Source organism: Orbicella franksi, chromosome 2 (genome assembly GCF_964199315.1).
Source record: "Orbicella franksi chromosome 2, jaOrbFran1.1, whole genome shotgun sequence".
In the NCBI taxonomy this organism is placed as follows: Eukaryota; Metazoa; Cnidaria; class Anthozoa; order Scleractinia; family Merulinidae; genus Orbicella; species Orbicella franksi.
Genome location: NC_138146.1, coordinates 5,885,911 through 5,900,914, shown reverse-complemented (window position 1 = coordinate 5,900,914; position 15,004 = coordinate 5,885,911). Strand labels below are relative to the sequence as shown.

The 15,004-nt window shown below is 38.9% G+C and overlaps 1 protein-coding gene and 1 pseudogene across 4 annotated transcripts in view; both read left to right on the top strand.

Annotated features, from left to right (window-relative positions):
- Positions 1 to 6,082, top strand: part of LOC145477866 (uncharacterized) — a 62,521-nt gene extending 56,439 nt beyond the window's left edge. For all 3 annotated transcript variants that reach the window (XM_081455723.1, XM_081455722.1, XM_081455721.1), the window contains exon 7: positions 1,491 to 6,082. In XM_081455723.1, the coding sequence (XP_081311849.1) occupies positions 1,491 to 5,657 (4,167 nt within the window). In that variant the 3' untranslated portion in view covers positions 5,658 to 6,082. The remainder of the gene's footprint in view (positions 1 to 1,490) is intronic.
- LOC145477873 (uncharacterized) overlaps positions 1 to 15,004 on the top strand; it is a 96,831-nt pseudogene that overhangs the window by 57,344 nt on the left and 24,483 nt on the right. The gene's annotated exons all lie outside the window — the stretch shown is intronic.

The window sequence follows — 15,004 nt, the reverse complement described above, 5'->3', positions numbered from 1 at the left end:
AGGCGAAGTAAACATTGGTGAATATTTTGCAATATATTTACCAATGGTCATGGAGCCTGAGGCGATCAAATTTTCTACTATACTTTTCTGAGGTAAATACAAGAACTACAAAATAACGGACTAAAACACGAAACCGCACACGCGATAAGTCGTTTGTTTTCTCACATGCAGCCGTAGTGAGCTTTACTCATCAAGTTAGGCATTAAAACAAACAAGCAAATCTGTGCGGAAAAAAATTAATACGGTTCCTTTGCTATATCGTTATTGACCTCATTCATAGTTTTACTTAGCGTCTAAACTCGAGTAGCACGTGCACCAGTTTGAAGAAAACTAATTTTTGGTCTTTTGATCTGACCTGCTGGCTATCAAGGAAACCAGTGCGTCTGCGATTCTTACATGCCTCGAATACATATTCTTGAAAACACTAGTTATTTTGGAACTTGCCCATACTTTCACATATCTCTAACCTGGTGTGATGTCTTTGGAATCAATAAACGAAAATTACATTCAGTAACTGTTAGCCATGTTTACTTACCAAGCCCAACTTAGAAACCAAGCTTTAATAATGTTATATTCGCCGCCTAGCGTACAATTTTTAAATTCACCTCTGGATTTAAACTAAAATATTTTAGCACATATTGATCTGATTGATTTGGTATCTCTGGCTAATGAGAATTATTCAACTCTTACGGAGTGAATAACGCGCGATTCAAACAAGAAAAAAGGCCAGCGTAAACTTCGTTTCGCCAGTGTTTCTGAATTGAAAATCGTTAGAATACAACACGATGCAGAACCAGAAAATACAAAGGAGGCTACGAAATTTGGCCCAAAGATTGTCAAAGGACAGGAAAGACTTCAATTTTCGACAAAGTCCTGAGCACACAGTGCAATGTCATGTTGATCCTTCGCGAACTGCTCTTTCAATTTCCATTTCAAGTGAAAAAGAAAACATTTGAACGGGAAATTTGTTTTGCAAGCAGTCTTTCCATTAAGATTGCTGATTTAAACGTTGTTTAAAGACCATTTTGCTAGCTTGTGACGAGGATTTTCTCGAAAGGTCAACTTGTTTTGCGGTGTTTGAAAATCGTGTGAATAGCTTCGCGCATGTTTCGTGCCGCTTGAGCGTTTTCCACGTATGAATTGAGAGGTCAATTAAATCAACTTTTAATGATATTCTTTTCGTCCGTTGTTAAGATTACTTCGTGTGCATATACTAAAATAATTCTACTTTCCAATCTCGGTGAGTAGCGGCGTAATATTTACCTCGCCACTCCGTCGCTCGGTATATATTCTGCCTCTATTCACCTCGATTTCAAAGAAAAATTGATATATATAGACGAATATAATATTATACAACTTTTAATATCCAATGAGATCATCTTTTTCATCACGTCTTGGCACTTTGATGTAACTGGCTGTATTTTGTATATGTAAAAGCTTCTATCGATGTTTACAATTTGTCAATAATCACGATCATTTTCGTCTAATAGAAAAGGGCAGAATCTCTACCAAAAACTGCAAAAGACGAATTGGGAGACAAATGTGAAGAAGGAAACGGCTATCAAGGACGGAAGGAGTTTAAAAGAGCCATTGAACACATTCAACTTATTCTAAAAATTACGGAAAAAGTAGGCGACAAAGCTAGGGAAGGACGCGCGAATGGTAATCTTGGCAACGTTTATCAAAATATGTGTGATTTCAAAACAGCCATTGGTTATCATGAACGTCATCTAAAAATTGCCAAAAAAGTGGGAGACAAAGCTGGAGAAGGAATGGCCTATAATAATCTTGGCAACGCATATCAAAGTCTGGGGGATTTTACAAAAGCCATCGATTATCATGAACGTCATCTAAAAATTGCCAAAGAAGATGCAAACAAAGCCGAAGAAGGAGGGGCCTATGGCAATCTTGGCAACGCTTATCAGAGTCTTGGGGATTTCAAAAGAGCCATTGATTATCTTGAACGTCATCTAAAAATTGCTAAAAAAGTGGGGGACAAAGCTGGAGAAGGACGCGCGAATGGTAATCTTGGCAACGCTTATCAAAGTCTGGGGAATTTTAAAACAGCGATCAATTATCATGAACGTCATCTAAAAATTGCCAAAGAAGTTGGAAACAAAGCTGAAGAAGGAGGGGCCTATGGCAATCTTGGCAACGCTTATCAGAGTCTGGGGGATGTCAAAACAGCCATTGATTATTATGAACATCATCTAAAAATTGCCAAAGAAGTTGGAGACAAAGCTGGAGAAGCAATGGCCTATGGCAATCTTGGCAACGCTTATAATAGTCTGGGGGATTTCAAAACAGCCATTGATTATTATGAAGGTCATCTAAAAATTGCCAAAGAAGATGAAGACAAAGGTGGGGAAGGAAAGGCCAATGGTAGTCTTGGCATTGCTTATCAAAGTCTGGGGGATTTCAAAAGAGCCATTGATTATCTTGAACGTCATCTAAAAATTGCAAAAGAAGTGGGAGACAAAGCTGGAGAAGGAAGGGCCTATGGTAATCTTGGCAACGCTTATCAAAGTCTGGGGGACTTCAAAACAGCCATCGAGTACCATGAACTTCATCTAAAAATTGCCAAAGAAGTTGGAAACAAAGCTGGAGAAGGAGGGGCCTATGGCAATCTTGGCAACGCTTATCAGAGTGTGGGGGATTTCAAAACAGCCATTGATTATCATGAATATCATCTAAAAATTGCCAAAGAAGTTGGAGACAAAGCTGGAGAAGCAATGGCCTATGGCAATCTTGGCAACGCTTATCAGAGTCTGGGGGATTTCAAAACAGCCCTCGATTATTATGAACGCTATCTAAAAATTGCCAAAGAAGATGGAGACAAAGCTGGGGAAGCAAAGGCCAATGGTAGTCTTGGCATTGCTTATCAAAGTCTGGGGGAGTTCAAAAGAGCCATTGATTATCTTGAACGTCATCTAAAAATTGCGAAAGAAGTGGGAGACAAAGCTGGAGAAGGAAGGGCCTATGGCAATCTTGGCAACGCTTATCAGAGTCTGGGGAATTTCAAAACAGCCCTCGATTATTATGAACGCTATCTAAAAATTGCCAAAGAAGATGGAGACAAAGCTGGGGAAGCAAAGGCCAATGGTAGTCTTGGCATTGCTTATCAAAGTCTGGGGGAGTTCAAAAGAGCCATTGATTATCTTGAACGTCATCTAAAAATTGCGAAAGAAGTGGGAGACAAAGCTGGAGAAGGAAGGGCCTATGGCAATCTTGGCAACGCTTATCAGAGTGTGGGGGATTTCAAAACAGCCATTGATTATCATGAATATCATCTAAAAATTGCCAAAGAAGTTGGAGACAAAGCTGGAGAAGCAATGGCCTATGGCAATCTTGGCAACGCTTATCAGAGTCTGGGGGATTTCAAAACAGCCCTCGATTATTATGAACGCTATCTAAAAATTGCCAAAGAAGATGGAGACAAAGCTGGGGAAGCAAAGGCCAATGGTAGTCTTGGCATTGCTTATCAAAGTCTGGGGGAGTTCAAAAGAGCCATTGATTATCTTGAACGCCATCTAAAAATTGCAAAAGAAGTGGGAGACAAAGCTGGAGAAGGAGGGACCTATGGCAATCTTGGCAACACTTATCAGAGTGTGGGGGATTTCAGAACAGCCATCGATTATCATGAACATCATCTAAAAATTGCCAAAGAAGTTGGAGACAAAGCTGGAGAAGGAATGGCCTATGGCAACCTTGGCAACGCTTATCAGAGTCTGGGGGATTTCAAAACAGCCATCGAGTACCATGAACGTGATCTAAAAATTGCAAAAGAAGTTGGAGACAAAGCTGGAGAAGGAAGGGCCTATGGTAATCTTGGCAACGCTTATCAGAGTCTGGGGTATTTCAAAACAGCCATTGATTATCTGGAACGTCATCTAGAAATTGCAAAAGAAGTGGGAGACAAAGCTGGAGAAGGAAGGGCCTATGGTAATCTTGGCAACGCTTATAATAGTCTGGGGGATTTCAAAAGAGCCATTGATTATCTTGAACGTCATCTAAAAATTGCAGAAGAAGTGGGAGACAAAGCTGGAGAAGGAAGCGCCTATGGTAATCTTGGCAACGCTTATCAAAGTCTGGGGGATTTCAAGACAGCCATTGAGTACCATGAACGTGCTCTGGAAATTTTTAAAGAAGTGGGAAACAAAGCTGGAACTGCCACATCGTTCTTTAGACTTGGCTGCGGTTTTGAATTACAACGGTCCCTGCCTAAGGCTCTTGATTGCTTTCATTCCAGTGTGAGAATGTTTAACATCGTTAGGCATGAGCTGAAAGGTAAAGATGAGTGGAAAATTAGCTACCGCAATATGTATGAAATTGCATACAGTTGTCTGTGGCGTCTGTTATTAAAACAAGGCGAGGTAGAGAAGGCTTTATTTGCTGCTGACCAAGGACGAGCACAAGCTTTGAATGATCTTATGGAATTAAACTATGGGTTCGAAACAACTCACTGTCAGGTTAATCTAGAAGAAAGTACAAGCCACTCATTCAGTTTCCCCCGATCGGTTACGGTTTTTATAGCAATTGATGAACAAGACATTGTGTTCTGGATTGTCCAAGAAGGTAAACACGTGGAATTGAGGAAAAGGAGACTAGGTCATGACAGTTCATTGAATTTGAACGACTTGCTGAAGTCTTTAATTGTGACTGCCTGTCAGGAAATTGGTGTAAGAGCTGGTGCGAAATGCGAGGATCGCTCATTGGATAACTTAAGAGATGAGCAGATGGCAAATGAAAGGTCTCCACAGACACCACCCAAGCCCTTTTCGTCCAAGATGAATACTCTGAGAACATTTTATGACGTCATCATTGACCCTATTGCAGACTTGGTCCGTGGCAATGAACTTATCTTGGTCCCTGAAGGCCCAATATGTCTGGCCCCTTTTGCTGCATTCTTGGACTCCAAATCCACGTATTTATGCGATGTTTGTTGGATCCGAGTGATTCCGTCGCTCACCAGTTTGAAACTGATCACAGATTCTCCAGCTGGTTACCACAGCAAGACGGGAATGCTTCTAGTGGGTGACCCGTGGGTACAAGAGGTTTTCATCAAAGGGAAAACATTGGAACAGCTGCCATGCGCCAGGAAAGAAGTACAGATGATTGGAAGAATCTTTAACACGAAACCCCTCATTGGAAGAGGGGCAACAAAGGATGAAGTGTTAAGACGACTTCCCTCAGTTGCTTTAATACACATTGCGGCACATGGTCGAATGGAAACAGGAGAAATTGCCTTGGCACCAAACACTACACGAACATCCCAGATTCCTGCGAATAAAGACTTCCTTTTAACCATGAAAGACGTAACGAGCGCTCAAATTCGTGCAAGGCTGGTGGTGTTAAGCTGCTGTCATAGTGGTCGTGGGGAGATTAAGGCTGAGGGAGTTGTTGGCATTGCACGAGCGTTTCTGGGTGCTGGTGCTCGTGCTGTCCTGGTGTCCCTGTGGGCAATTGATGACGAGGCCACTCTGGAGTTCATGAACATTTTCTACTCACACTTAGTAAAAGGGATCAGTGCCAGTGAGTCATTGAACAAGAGCATGAAACGTATGAGAGAATCTGACGAGTTTAATGAAGTCAAGTACTGGGCTCCGTTTGTGTTGATTGGAGATGACGTCACACTGGAATTTGGTGGAAGCGAATAAATGTCTCTTGCTGTAAGTGGGAATGTGTGTAGTAGTGACAAGAAAATATTATCAGGGTACTAATGTTAGGTTTGGTACCATATAAGTTTCATTTAACTCGGGCCATAGAAGCTCAGTGTTGAAACTGCGGGAAAATATCTGAAACAATATTGCACTTAGTAGCTTGAAGTTATGTAAATAGCAGAGTGCTAAAAGGGCGTGCACAATACATTTTTGACAGCAGTTTGAGTTCATTAGATATAGCTATGACAGTTCTTTGTACAAAAGATAGTTATATTATTTAAAATTATGGGAAGCGTAACGTTAAAACCTAACTGGCGTTACGTGTGAATACTTCCTTGATGAAATGATTCCTGTATGTGAAAGATTTATTTAGCACTGCATGTGACTATACCAGGTTTTTACTGACACAGTTTACTTACACAATTTTGGTGTATTCATATCTATCCCTTAAGTGCGGAATGTGGAAACTGTATAAAGCGAAGAGGTGACCAAAGTGCAGAATCTTGAACAAGACGTGTACATACTAACCTGACATGAAGCTGTTTCTTCACAAGAAAACAGTCTTAAGAAACTTATAAGACACTGTTAACATACCAATTAAGTGCAAATTGTAACTGAGGAGAAAATCGATGATATAAAACTTTCCCAGACTAGGTTTTGTAGATATTTAGTGCTATTATCGATGCGAATGAGGTCGATCCAGCGACTTTTTGTCAAGATATATATATTGATGTTAACGTAAATAGACAACTCACTCTAAGCTACAAAATAAATAAGTCAAAGACAGAACCATTTATAGGATTAGATGTTTTTTGATATACGCTTTACTTGAGCTGTTCACCAGCAGCTTATAGACAGGTAATGAGTTGGACTGCGGAAGTATAATGTAACTAGCAATGTTTCAGTATTGTTCAAAACAATCAACAGCCTTGAGTGTCGTGTTCCTTAGGCGTTGTACAATTGTACAATCTGTTTGGAGAATCTGTTTTTTTCATATCTCTTTTGCGTTTAAACATGTCATGTCAACAGTGTATAAAATATCCTCCGAATATATTTTTTTTTCATTAAAACGGAAGAAAATTCAGCACGTAATCATCTTTCTTGGATAAATGATGACACAAATTAACAGCTTTATATTATTACACCTCAAACTAGCACTATTTTGTTGCTTCTTAATTATCCTGCTATTCTTACGAAATTCTTAGCTTACTAGATCATTGGGCGACCTCTGTTTTCCAGCGCTTTCTCCGGTCTCACTTTTGTACCCGTCCCTACCACTGTAAAGTTATGGATAACGTCGTCATACTTGCCGAGAATTTTGTTGTTGTGCATTTTCATCAATACTGATTTTGTCACTTGCTTCAGCGAAGCTGACGTCATAAAAAGCGAGAGACAGGGCTTATTACCAGTTTAGGGTCGTTTCCGATACAACCTTGCTCACAAAACCTGACTTAAGAGGACACACCTAGGCATCCATACACGGTTCTTACTTGCTCCAAATTCATTCGGCCGTCACCCTAATTTCCCTTTTATGACCTCGAAGCATTGTTTTCAGACTCAGACTAGATCATACACTGATCTAGACTGGTTCCAAAGAAACAGCGCCCCTTCCTCCCTCCCTTTGTCCTTAAACTGAAACAAACGGAAACAATAAGAAACTATCAAAAATAGGTTTTGGTTATGATTAAGCATTGTTTGGGAAACTCTCAACTTGACTTGACACTGAAAGAATCACATTTTCCCCAAAATCTTCTGAGCAACAATTGCAAACGGCTGTTACGTACGGCCAAAATGATTATTGTGAAAGAAAATAACCTTCTAATGATCTCAGACTTCTTCAGACGAAGAGAAAAACACGCGAATGGCGAAACAAAGTGGAAATTGAAGAAAAGGCGGAGGGGAAGTTTTAACTCTCAATTCTGCGCAGTATTACAACATGAAATTAAAGGCCAAATTCTTTGACGCCAACCTAATACTCTTTAAACGGAATATAAGTATTTAGACCCATTACTCATTACTCAATGCAGTTTACATTATGGAGCTATTAACGACCTACTTGTATGATGAAAGCCTTTCACTTGAATTCCTTTTGTTCTGAGAAAGCCATTCTACATATCTAGATATTTAGTAACTTTCTTTGTTTGTCGGTAAAAGTAAGTGAAAGCAAGGAAAGAGATAACACCCATGCGGTAAAATACATCTTTAATACGGTACACTTCGAACTTACCCTAAGCGCAACCTTTTCAAAACGGAAACTTAGCGTTAGACTCAAATAGGAAGCATTACACATTTTTAGGATTGATTCTCAAATGGAAGCGAAGAGTAGAACAACGCTTTAAGTCTCCGTTGAAGGTTACGTCCAGTTTAAATCCGACAATGGGAATCCCCTTTCTCCTCTGGCAGTAAACAAAAAGAAAATAGAATGGCAAACCTCTCCGTTCAAATAAAACGTTAATTGATATTTGATTTTTGGTTTCCATCTGAGGGATAGTTGAAAGAATTCAGAGGACGGTTTTGAGTGGGGTATCATCTTTATGTTCCAAAATATTTGAAACAATAGCCAAAAGTCCGGAAGTTTCCACATCGTTTATTTTATTAAACATCAAAATATTTGAAACAATAGCCAAAAGTCCGGAAGTTTCCAAATCGTTTATTTTATTAAACATCAACGGCTTATATAACAACTACAAGGCTATTAACAAATTTGACTGCCAATTTACCATTCGTGTTTTACAAAATAATGTAATATTTACTGTTAGGTATATATTGAAACAAAAACACATTCCATCCTTTCTTAGAGGGGTCGTGATACAAACATTAATTAATGAGCTGTTTTTGCTCAGGTTATCCGGCTTATCACTGACAACAAACAGCAATAAAATTGAAAACACAAGGTATTCCTTAGATGCACAAAAGTTTTCACGCGTGAAATTTTACAGTTCTCCTTTCATCAAGTAAAGTAATCTATCTCTTGTTTGCGCGCCGTTCTTAACACACCTGGTCTCCTAGCAACCGGAAACTGTCCACACATAACGTGACAGACAATGTTTGAATTCAACTAAGAGAAGACGATCATTGCGTGACACTAGAAAAACGAGCACGGGTGAGACTTCAGAACACGCTTAAATATCCTAAATCTTCAAAAAAAAAAAAAAAAAATTCGACCATGCCTCATGTTACACGTAAGGATCTGTCCACTGAAACTCATGTCATATATACAAGTTACTTGACACGGGCGGCATTGAAATTGTTTCCCTTACCAAACCAAACACTATTTTAAATGTATTTAAATACTATTTTTAAAAACTGTTTTTAACCTTTTTTATGAAATAGATTAAAAACAGGGCGAAAAGTGTATTTTTAACTTAGTTTTCGACTGCTTTTAATGGTGTTCAAACTTGTTTAAAACACTATTGGAACAAAATTTGAAATGTATTTTGAAAAGCTTTTAAAAATAAAGTTAAAATTCCAAAACTCGAAATCCTTTGCTAAGTTTAAAAATATAATTAAAATAGTCTGTAACTACTTTAAAAATCTCTCGAGGAACACAGCATTCGGAATAAAAACAGGACACAAATCGTTTTAAAAACAGCTTTTAATCTGCGAGACTATTTTTAAACTAGTTTAAATGACAATTTTAAAAGTATTTTATACAAAATAGGTTTAAAATAGGTGCAAAATTATATTTTTAACATATTTTTCGACTGATTTTAAAGGTGTTGAAACCTGTTTAAAACACTATTGAAATCCACTGTCTCAAAATATATTTCAATAGTACTTTAAACAGTTTAAAAATTAAAGTGGATCATATATGAAAAAAATATGTCAAATACAATATAACTATATGAAAATAGCTTTAAAATAGTCTTGAAATGGCATACAGTAATATGGTATAAAACAGCATAAAAATAGCACAAAATAGCATAAAAACAGTATGAAAATACAGTAAAAATAGAATAAAAAATAGTACTAAAATAGCATCAAATAATGTGAAAATAGTTTTAAAATAGTGTCAAAACAGCATAACAATAGTGCTAAATAATCTTGAACTTACATGTAACTTTGCTCTAGCTGTGAACAACACATGACATGTTAGAAGTCAGTGTAGGGCAAACTCAAGCTTGATGGGGGTGTTTGGCTCTACTTCTTTCTTTACTTGTATAATAAATGTAGCTCTACGCTTACTGTATCTGTATATGAAAAGCTGTAATAACAGTTGAGGCTGCAATAATATATTTTTTTTATCTATAAAAGGCTAAAAGTTACTAAAATTTTAAAAACCAAAACATTTTTGAGTGCACGGTCATCATCAGTGCTACATATTTTCTTTGTTAAGAAGAATTGCAAACAATGTAAAGGAGTCAATGAAAGGAACATGCATGTATCAATGCCAATTGAGAACTTGAGGCTAAGGGTCAATTACTTAGTATAAAACATCCTCTGCTATGTCTGCAGGGCTGTCATTAAGGGCTGTTAACCATAACACCTGTTACGGCTGAGTATGCTTGATTTTCCCTTGATGCTATGGGTGAAATTCCCTGCTGTTTAGAGAATTCATCCACAAAGTAACAAATTTTCTATGGGTGTGGAGAATAAGGCTACAGGTGACTAACAAATTAATGACAACCCTGGTCTGTACATGGGAAATATATCCATTGTAATTAAACGTACATGCAGGACACGAAGTACATGCATCAATCACTTCTAATCAAGGAAACCCTTTGGCCAATTTAGAGGGTACAACTCATTATGCGTGACTTTTGTACATTTAGTACGTGATGATCACGTCGTGCAAAGGTTTTGTTCATCTTTCGTCACTGGGCAATGTCTGAGGCTACAATTAAACCCTGCATCATTTATGTGGTCCATGTTACAGTTGCAAGCAAGTTGTAGGTTTGATTTTGAGTCATGGACTTGTCTTATGTACATGTACATGTACATGTGCATATAGCAATTAAAACTGTACCATCTTTTTGGGCCTACAGATAATTATTCAGACTATGAGTAGTGCCGGCCTCTTTCGCGTAGTCTATTGTGTGTGATGCAAATGAAAACCGCAAGAAAAAATGTTGATTTTCTTTCGCGTCATGCATGATGCATGGGCTAAGGGCCTCTTCATATGAGCCCGGTAACTGGACACTGTGTTGCAAAAGCAAAGCTATTTTGCCTAAAAAGTTTCAGCCTGGTTACCTGGGCTGGAGCGTTCGTATGGGAAAATTCTCATCCTGGTTACCGAGATCTTGGACGCAAAAATCGAGATCTCAGTAACCCGGCCAGCCTGGCTTCTCATACATATATGAACACATCAAAATTTTTATGAAAGAAAGAGTGGCGAGGCGAGATCTCAGAAACCGAGCCAGGCCGGTTGACCGGGCTCATTTGAAGAGACCCTAAGCCAAAGAGGGAATACTCGTAGTCTTAGCAAGCAGGGCAGGGAAAAACAAACATCCCATTGCTTGGGGCGAGTAAATCTTGCTTTTGAGCAAGTGAAAAAGAAGTTTGGAGGTCTGGTCAGGTGGGCAAGTGAAATTAGCCTCAGTACATGTAATCTTGTGAATAATAATTTCCAATCAAACTTATTTCAAAACTTAAGACTACAAGATGAGCAAAACAGTGAGTTGAAAGCATGGATTAATTTAAAATCCAAGCATACTTTGTATCTGACACAACAATATTATTGTGCCACTGTTAGTAGTTTCTTTCACCTAGTTTCATAGTACCAGTAAACTCATTTTGTTATAGTCTATCACTTACTATAGACAGCAACTAGTAAATGATGTAGTTGATAAGGCATGAACCTTGCGTGCCCATTGGGCATTAGTAATATTTTAGTGGAGCCAACTGAAAACTAAAATATACTGGCCCACCGGGGAACTAGATTTCATTTTTTTTCCTGCCCTGGCAAGATGAAGCTTAAAAAACCAAAACCACTTGCAGTAAGTTATAGGGAACCCAAGCTGTCACAAGTCAAGGTCTTGTGCAATTTGAGGTAAAGTTTTACAAAAACTACAGTATTCCAACATGAAAGAATTAATTAACGCATACCATGTTCCTCTTAAAATAAACTTTGTAGCCGCAGTGTATGTAATATATAATCGATAATATTATTATTTACAAGTTAAAAAAATTATCTCATCAAGTTGTAAGGTTCATTCATTTCCAACAAGAAACAACTTTACTTTCACTGATGTGGCATGACTGTAGTAGCTACGTATAGCTTCCTTTCTAACCCTAAATTTAGTTATTTCCTCCTTTAAAAATTTACCAACGATTGCAGAATTGCAGCAATAACTTCGTAACCAGAAGGCAGTTGAAAGACCCCCATTAGACTTGCAGAGACTTTGGCCCTAACAGGGCAGCACCACTCTCCATCTCCTGTTTCTCAAAGCTGAAAATAAAAACAAAATTATTTATTGCATTGTTTAATTATTGCAGGATGTAATATTTTTGCCTCCATGTATGTTTTGTTATCATGTTAAGTTGCCTTTCCACTTGAACAAAAACAAACTGTTTGATTCAACTTCCACAGTTCGCACTTTAATTTCCCTACGAAGAGGTCGATCAGTTTATGCCATGTCAAGATAGTAAAATGATCACAATGCATGAGTAATTTACGGCTGCACAAAAATGGCATACACATTTGTACATTGTAAACATGTAACTGCCATATAACTGATCATACATGTAAATAAAACAGTACCTATAATTATGTAGACTGGACGAAGAACAATTCAAAATTCAGAGCTATGTTTCATAGGCAATCATCTAATTCGATAAAACAGCTGATGTGGTTACAAATATGTTACATGTACTTATATGAACATGCATCTCTTCGAATGAAAGACACACCAAGACAGAAGATGGTCGGCTTACCTCCACGGCATTTCCTTGAGACATTACCAAGTTGAAGTCCATCGCAAAGGCAAATCATGGTCGCCTCACCCACGAATCATATGATTCGGTTCGGTCCCTTAACTTTTCGTCCAGTAAAAGGTAAAACAAACAAACAAATGAACCGTTGCACTGGTTTTAAACGGCTGGAACGAAACCTTCGTTTTACACAACAATTTTGAAATGGAAACAAGTCACGTGGTCACTCGCATGACCTTTCACGCAATTACAGCTGACCAAAATGCTTGCATCAGAGTATTGCACCGGCGGGTCGGCGGAAAATCGACCGGAAAATCCGTTTGCGCCGAAAGTTACGACCGCCAACACGAAGCAAGAGGAGTGCTACATTGGATATAGTTATTAGCCCAGGATTTTTAACGGTACGGTATCTGTTATTTTATCTACTTAAACTCCATTTTTTTGTTTACAACCCTCGTAACTTTATCAAGCGTATTTCAGGTATTTTATATTGAGACATACGCCAGTTAAGTTTCGCGGGTAATGCTTGGCGATTTCTTGTTTGAAAGATGCGCCAAATGTTTATTCATAAAAGAAGCTTTCTCTTAGATGTATGGCTTTGCTCCAGACGTAACTAATCGCGTACCAAATCGAAGGTGCGATTAAACGAACTTTATTGAAATCAATCGAACTTAATCGAACGATTGGGTTCGAACTCTCGAAGAACAAAATTGGGGCATTCGAATGAATCGAATCGCACTTTGTTGTCGTGCGAGAATTTGCTGATAGGCTATATCACATCGTTTTGTACTTTGCGCAAAGCATCCTGATGCAGTAACCCAAACCAATTAATTCAACACAACGTATTTTTGCTGTCTTCTAAAGTTGTCTAATGGAGGTACAATTCACATGAATTGACAATTCACATCGTCCAATCAAGAACAGCATTAACAGATCGCTGGCTTAGTTTATTTCCGAAGACTTCAATCCGACTGAGACAGCCAACGCTTTCTCTTCACTGACAAGCAAGAAATGTTTCCTTTGTGTTCTTTCGTTCTTATATTTGAATGAGAAAAACAACTTGGATTGGAGATGTGTAAGATTGGAGATTGGTAAGTTACGCCAAAGCCTACGACAATGCTGATAGAAGTAGAAGCATTCCAAGGAAACAAGATGATGTCATTGATGCTTTGGATCTATTCGATCTTGCGAGATTCTTCAAATCTTCATTTAACAAATACAACAAGAAAACAAGATATCTTTAGCAGTTTTGTCCTGCTTGACGCGCCATGCATTGTTAAAAGTTTGTATTTAAGGCCATTGTTGATTCGAAACTGTACAATGTGCCAACCTCCATTTGATCTTGTTTGCTCAAGAAGTCGGTAATGATAGTTACCAGTGTTATTCCTTTACCCCGCGCTATAGAACATCGCGATCAGTAGGTCGTCCTAGTGAATGCCAACATCAAGGATATACATAACTCACACCCAATGAAACCCTCCCTCCACGCTTTCTGCAAATCTGAATAAAAGTTTTTCTTCCTCCTTCTCTAGCCCCTTGCCCCTTATGTACAGCCATGCTCGCCCGATACGTACAGAACTAATCCTGTACAGGTACCCTGATGCACCAGGCATTCAACGACACCCTCTATCTCGTAATAACTGTGAATTTAACTGTTATAACTGCTGGCTCTCCGACACCCATTTTATTCACTGCTGTAACTCGGACAGCGTATGTTTCTGATTGTTTCACTTGCAATGGATTATCCGTCTTTTTTACTGTCGCATTAGCTGCAGTGCTCCATTCAGTTTTCACTGTCTTATGTTCAACAATTTAATGACTGATTGCTGAGCCTCCGTCGCAGTTTGGCGGTTTCCACCCCACTTTGATGTTAGGTCTGTTTTCCTGGTCGTCAAATACTTTTCCTTTGACCAAATCTTGTGGTGGGTCTGGCTTTTCTGCAAAAGGAACTAATTTTAAGGACACACTCAGGCCAAAATTAGCCCCAACTCAGGGTATAGGCCCTCCTTCTGAATACTAATCAAAAGTAAGGATGTCCCCACCATGAAATTAGGCGGTATCCATTTAGAACCTGGAAGGAACTAGGCAGCACGAAATTAAACGGTCTTGTCCATCTAAGCGGGGTTGCGGGGCGGGGTGGGGGGGGGGGGGGAGTTGGGAGAAGGGGCCGCTAGAGCGCCATAAACAGGACACAGACTTCGAGTTGTAGTCTACGGCCTAGCATCCACGGTGATCAGTTGGCTCCACAATCTCATTGCAATGCTGAATTGTCTACGGGCGTCTGTGAAAACAGATATGGACTACAGTGACAGCGTTTTCTTTTGATTATTTCTTCCCGTGAAAGCCTAAAAGAGACCTTGAACACTAAAAGTAGTAACGTTTCGTCCCGAACACCCTAAGTAGAAACAAAATCCCTGATTTACACCCGCACCCCCCCCCCCCAGCCCTTCCCCGTGGCGAGCTTCTTATTATCT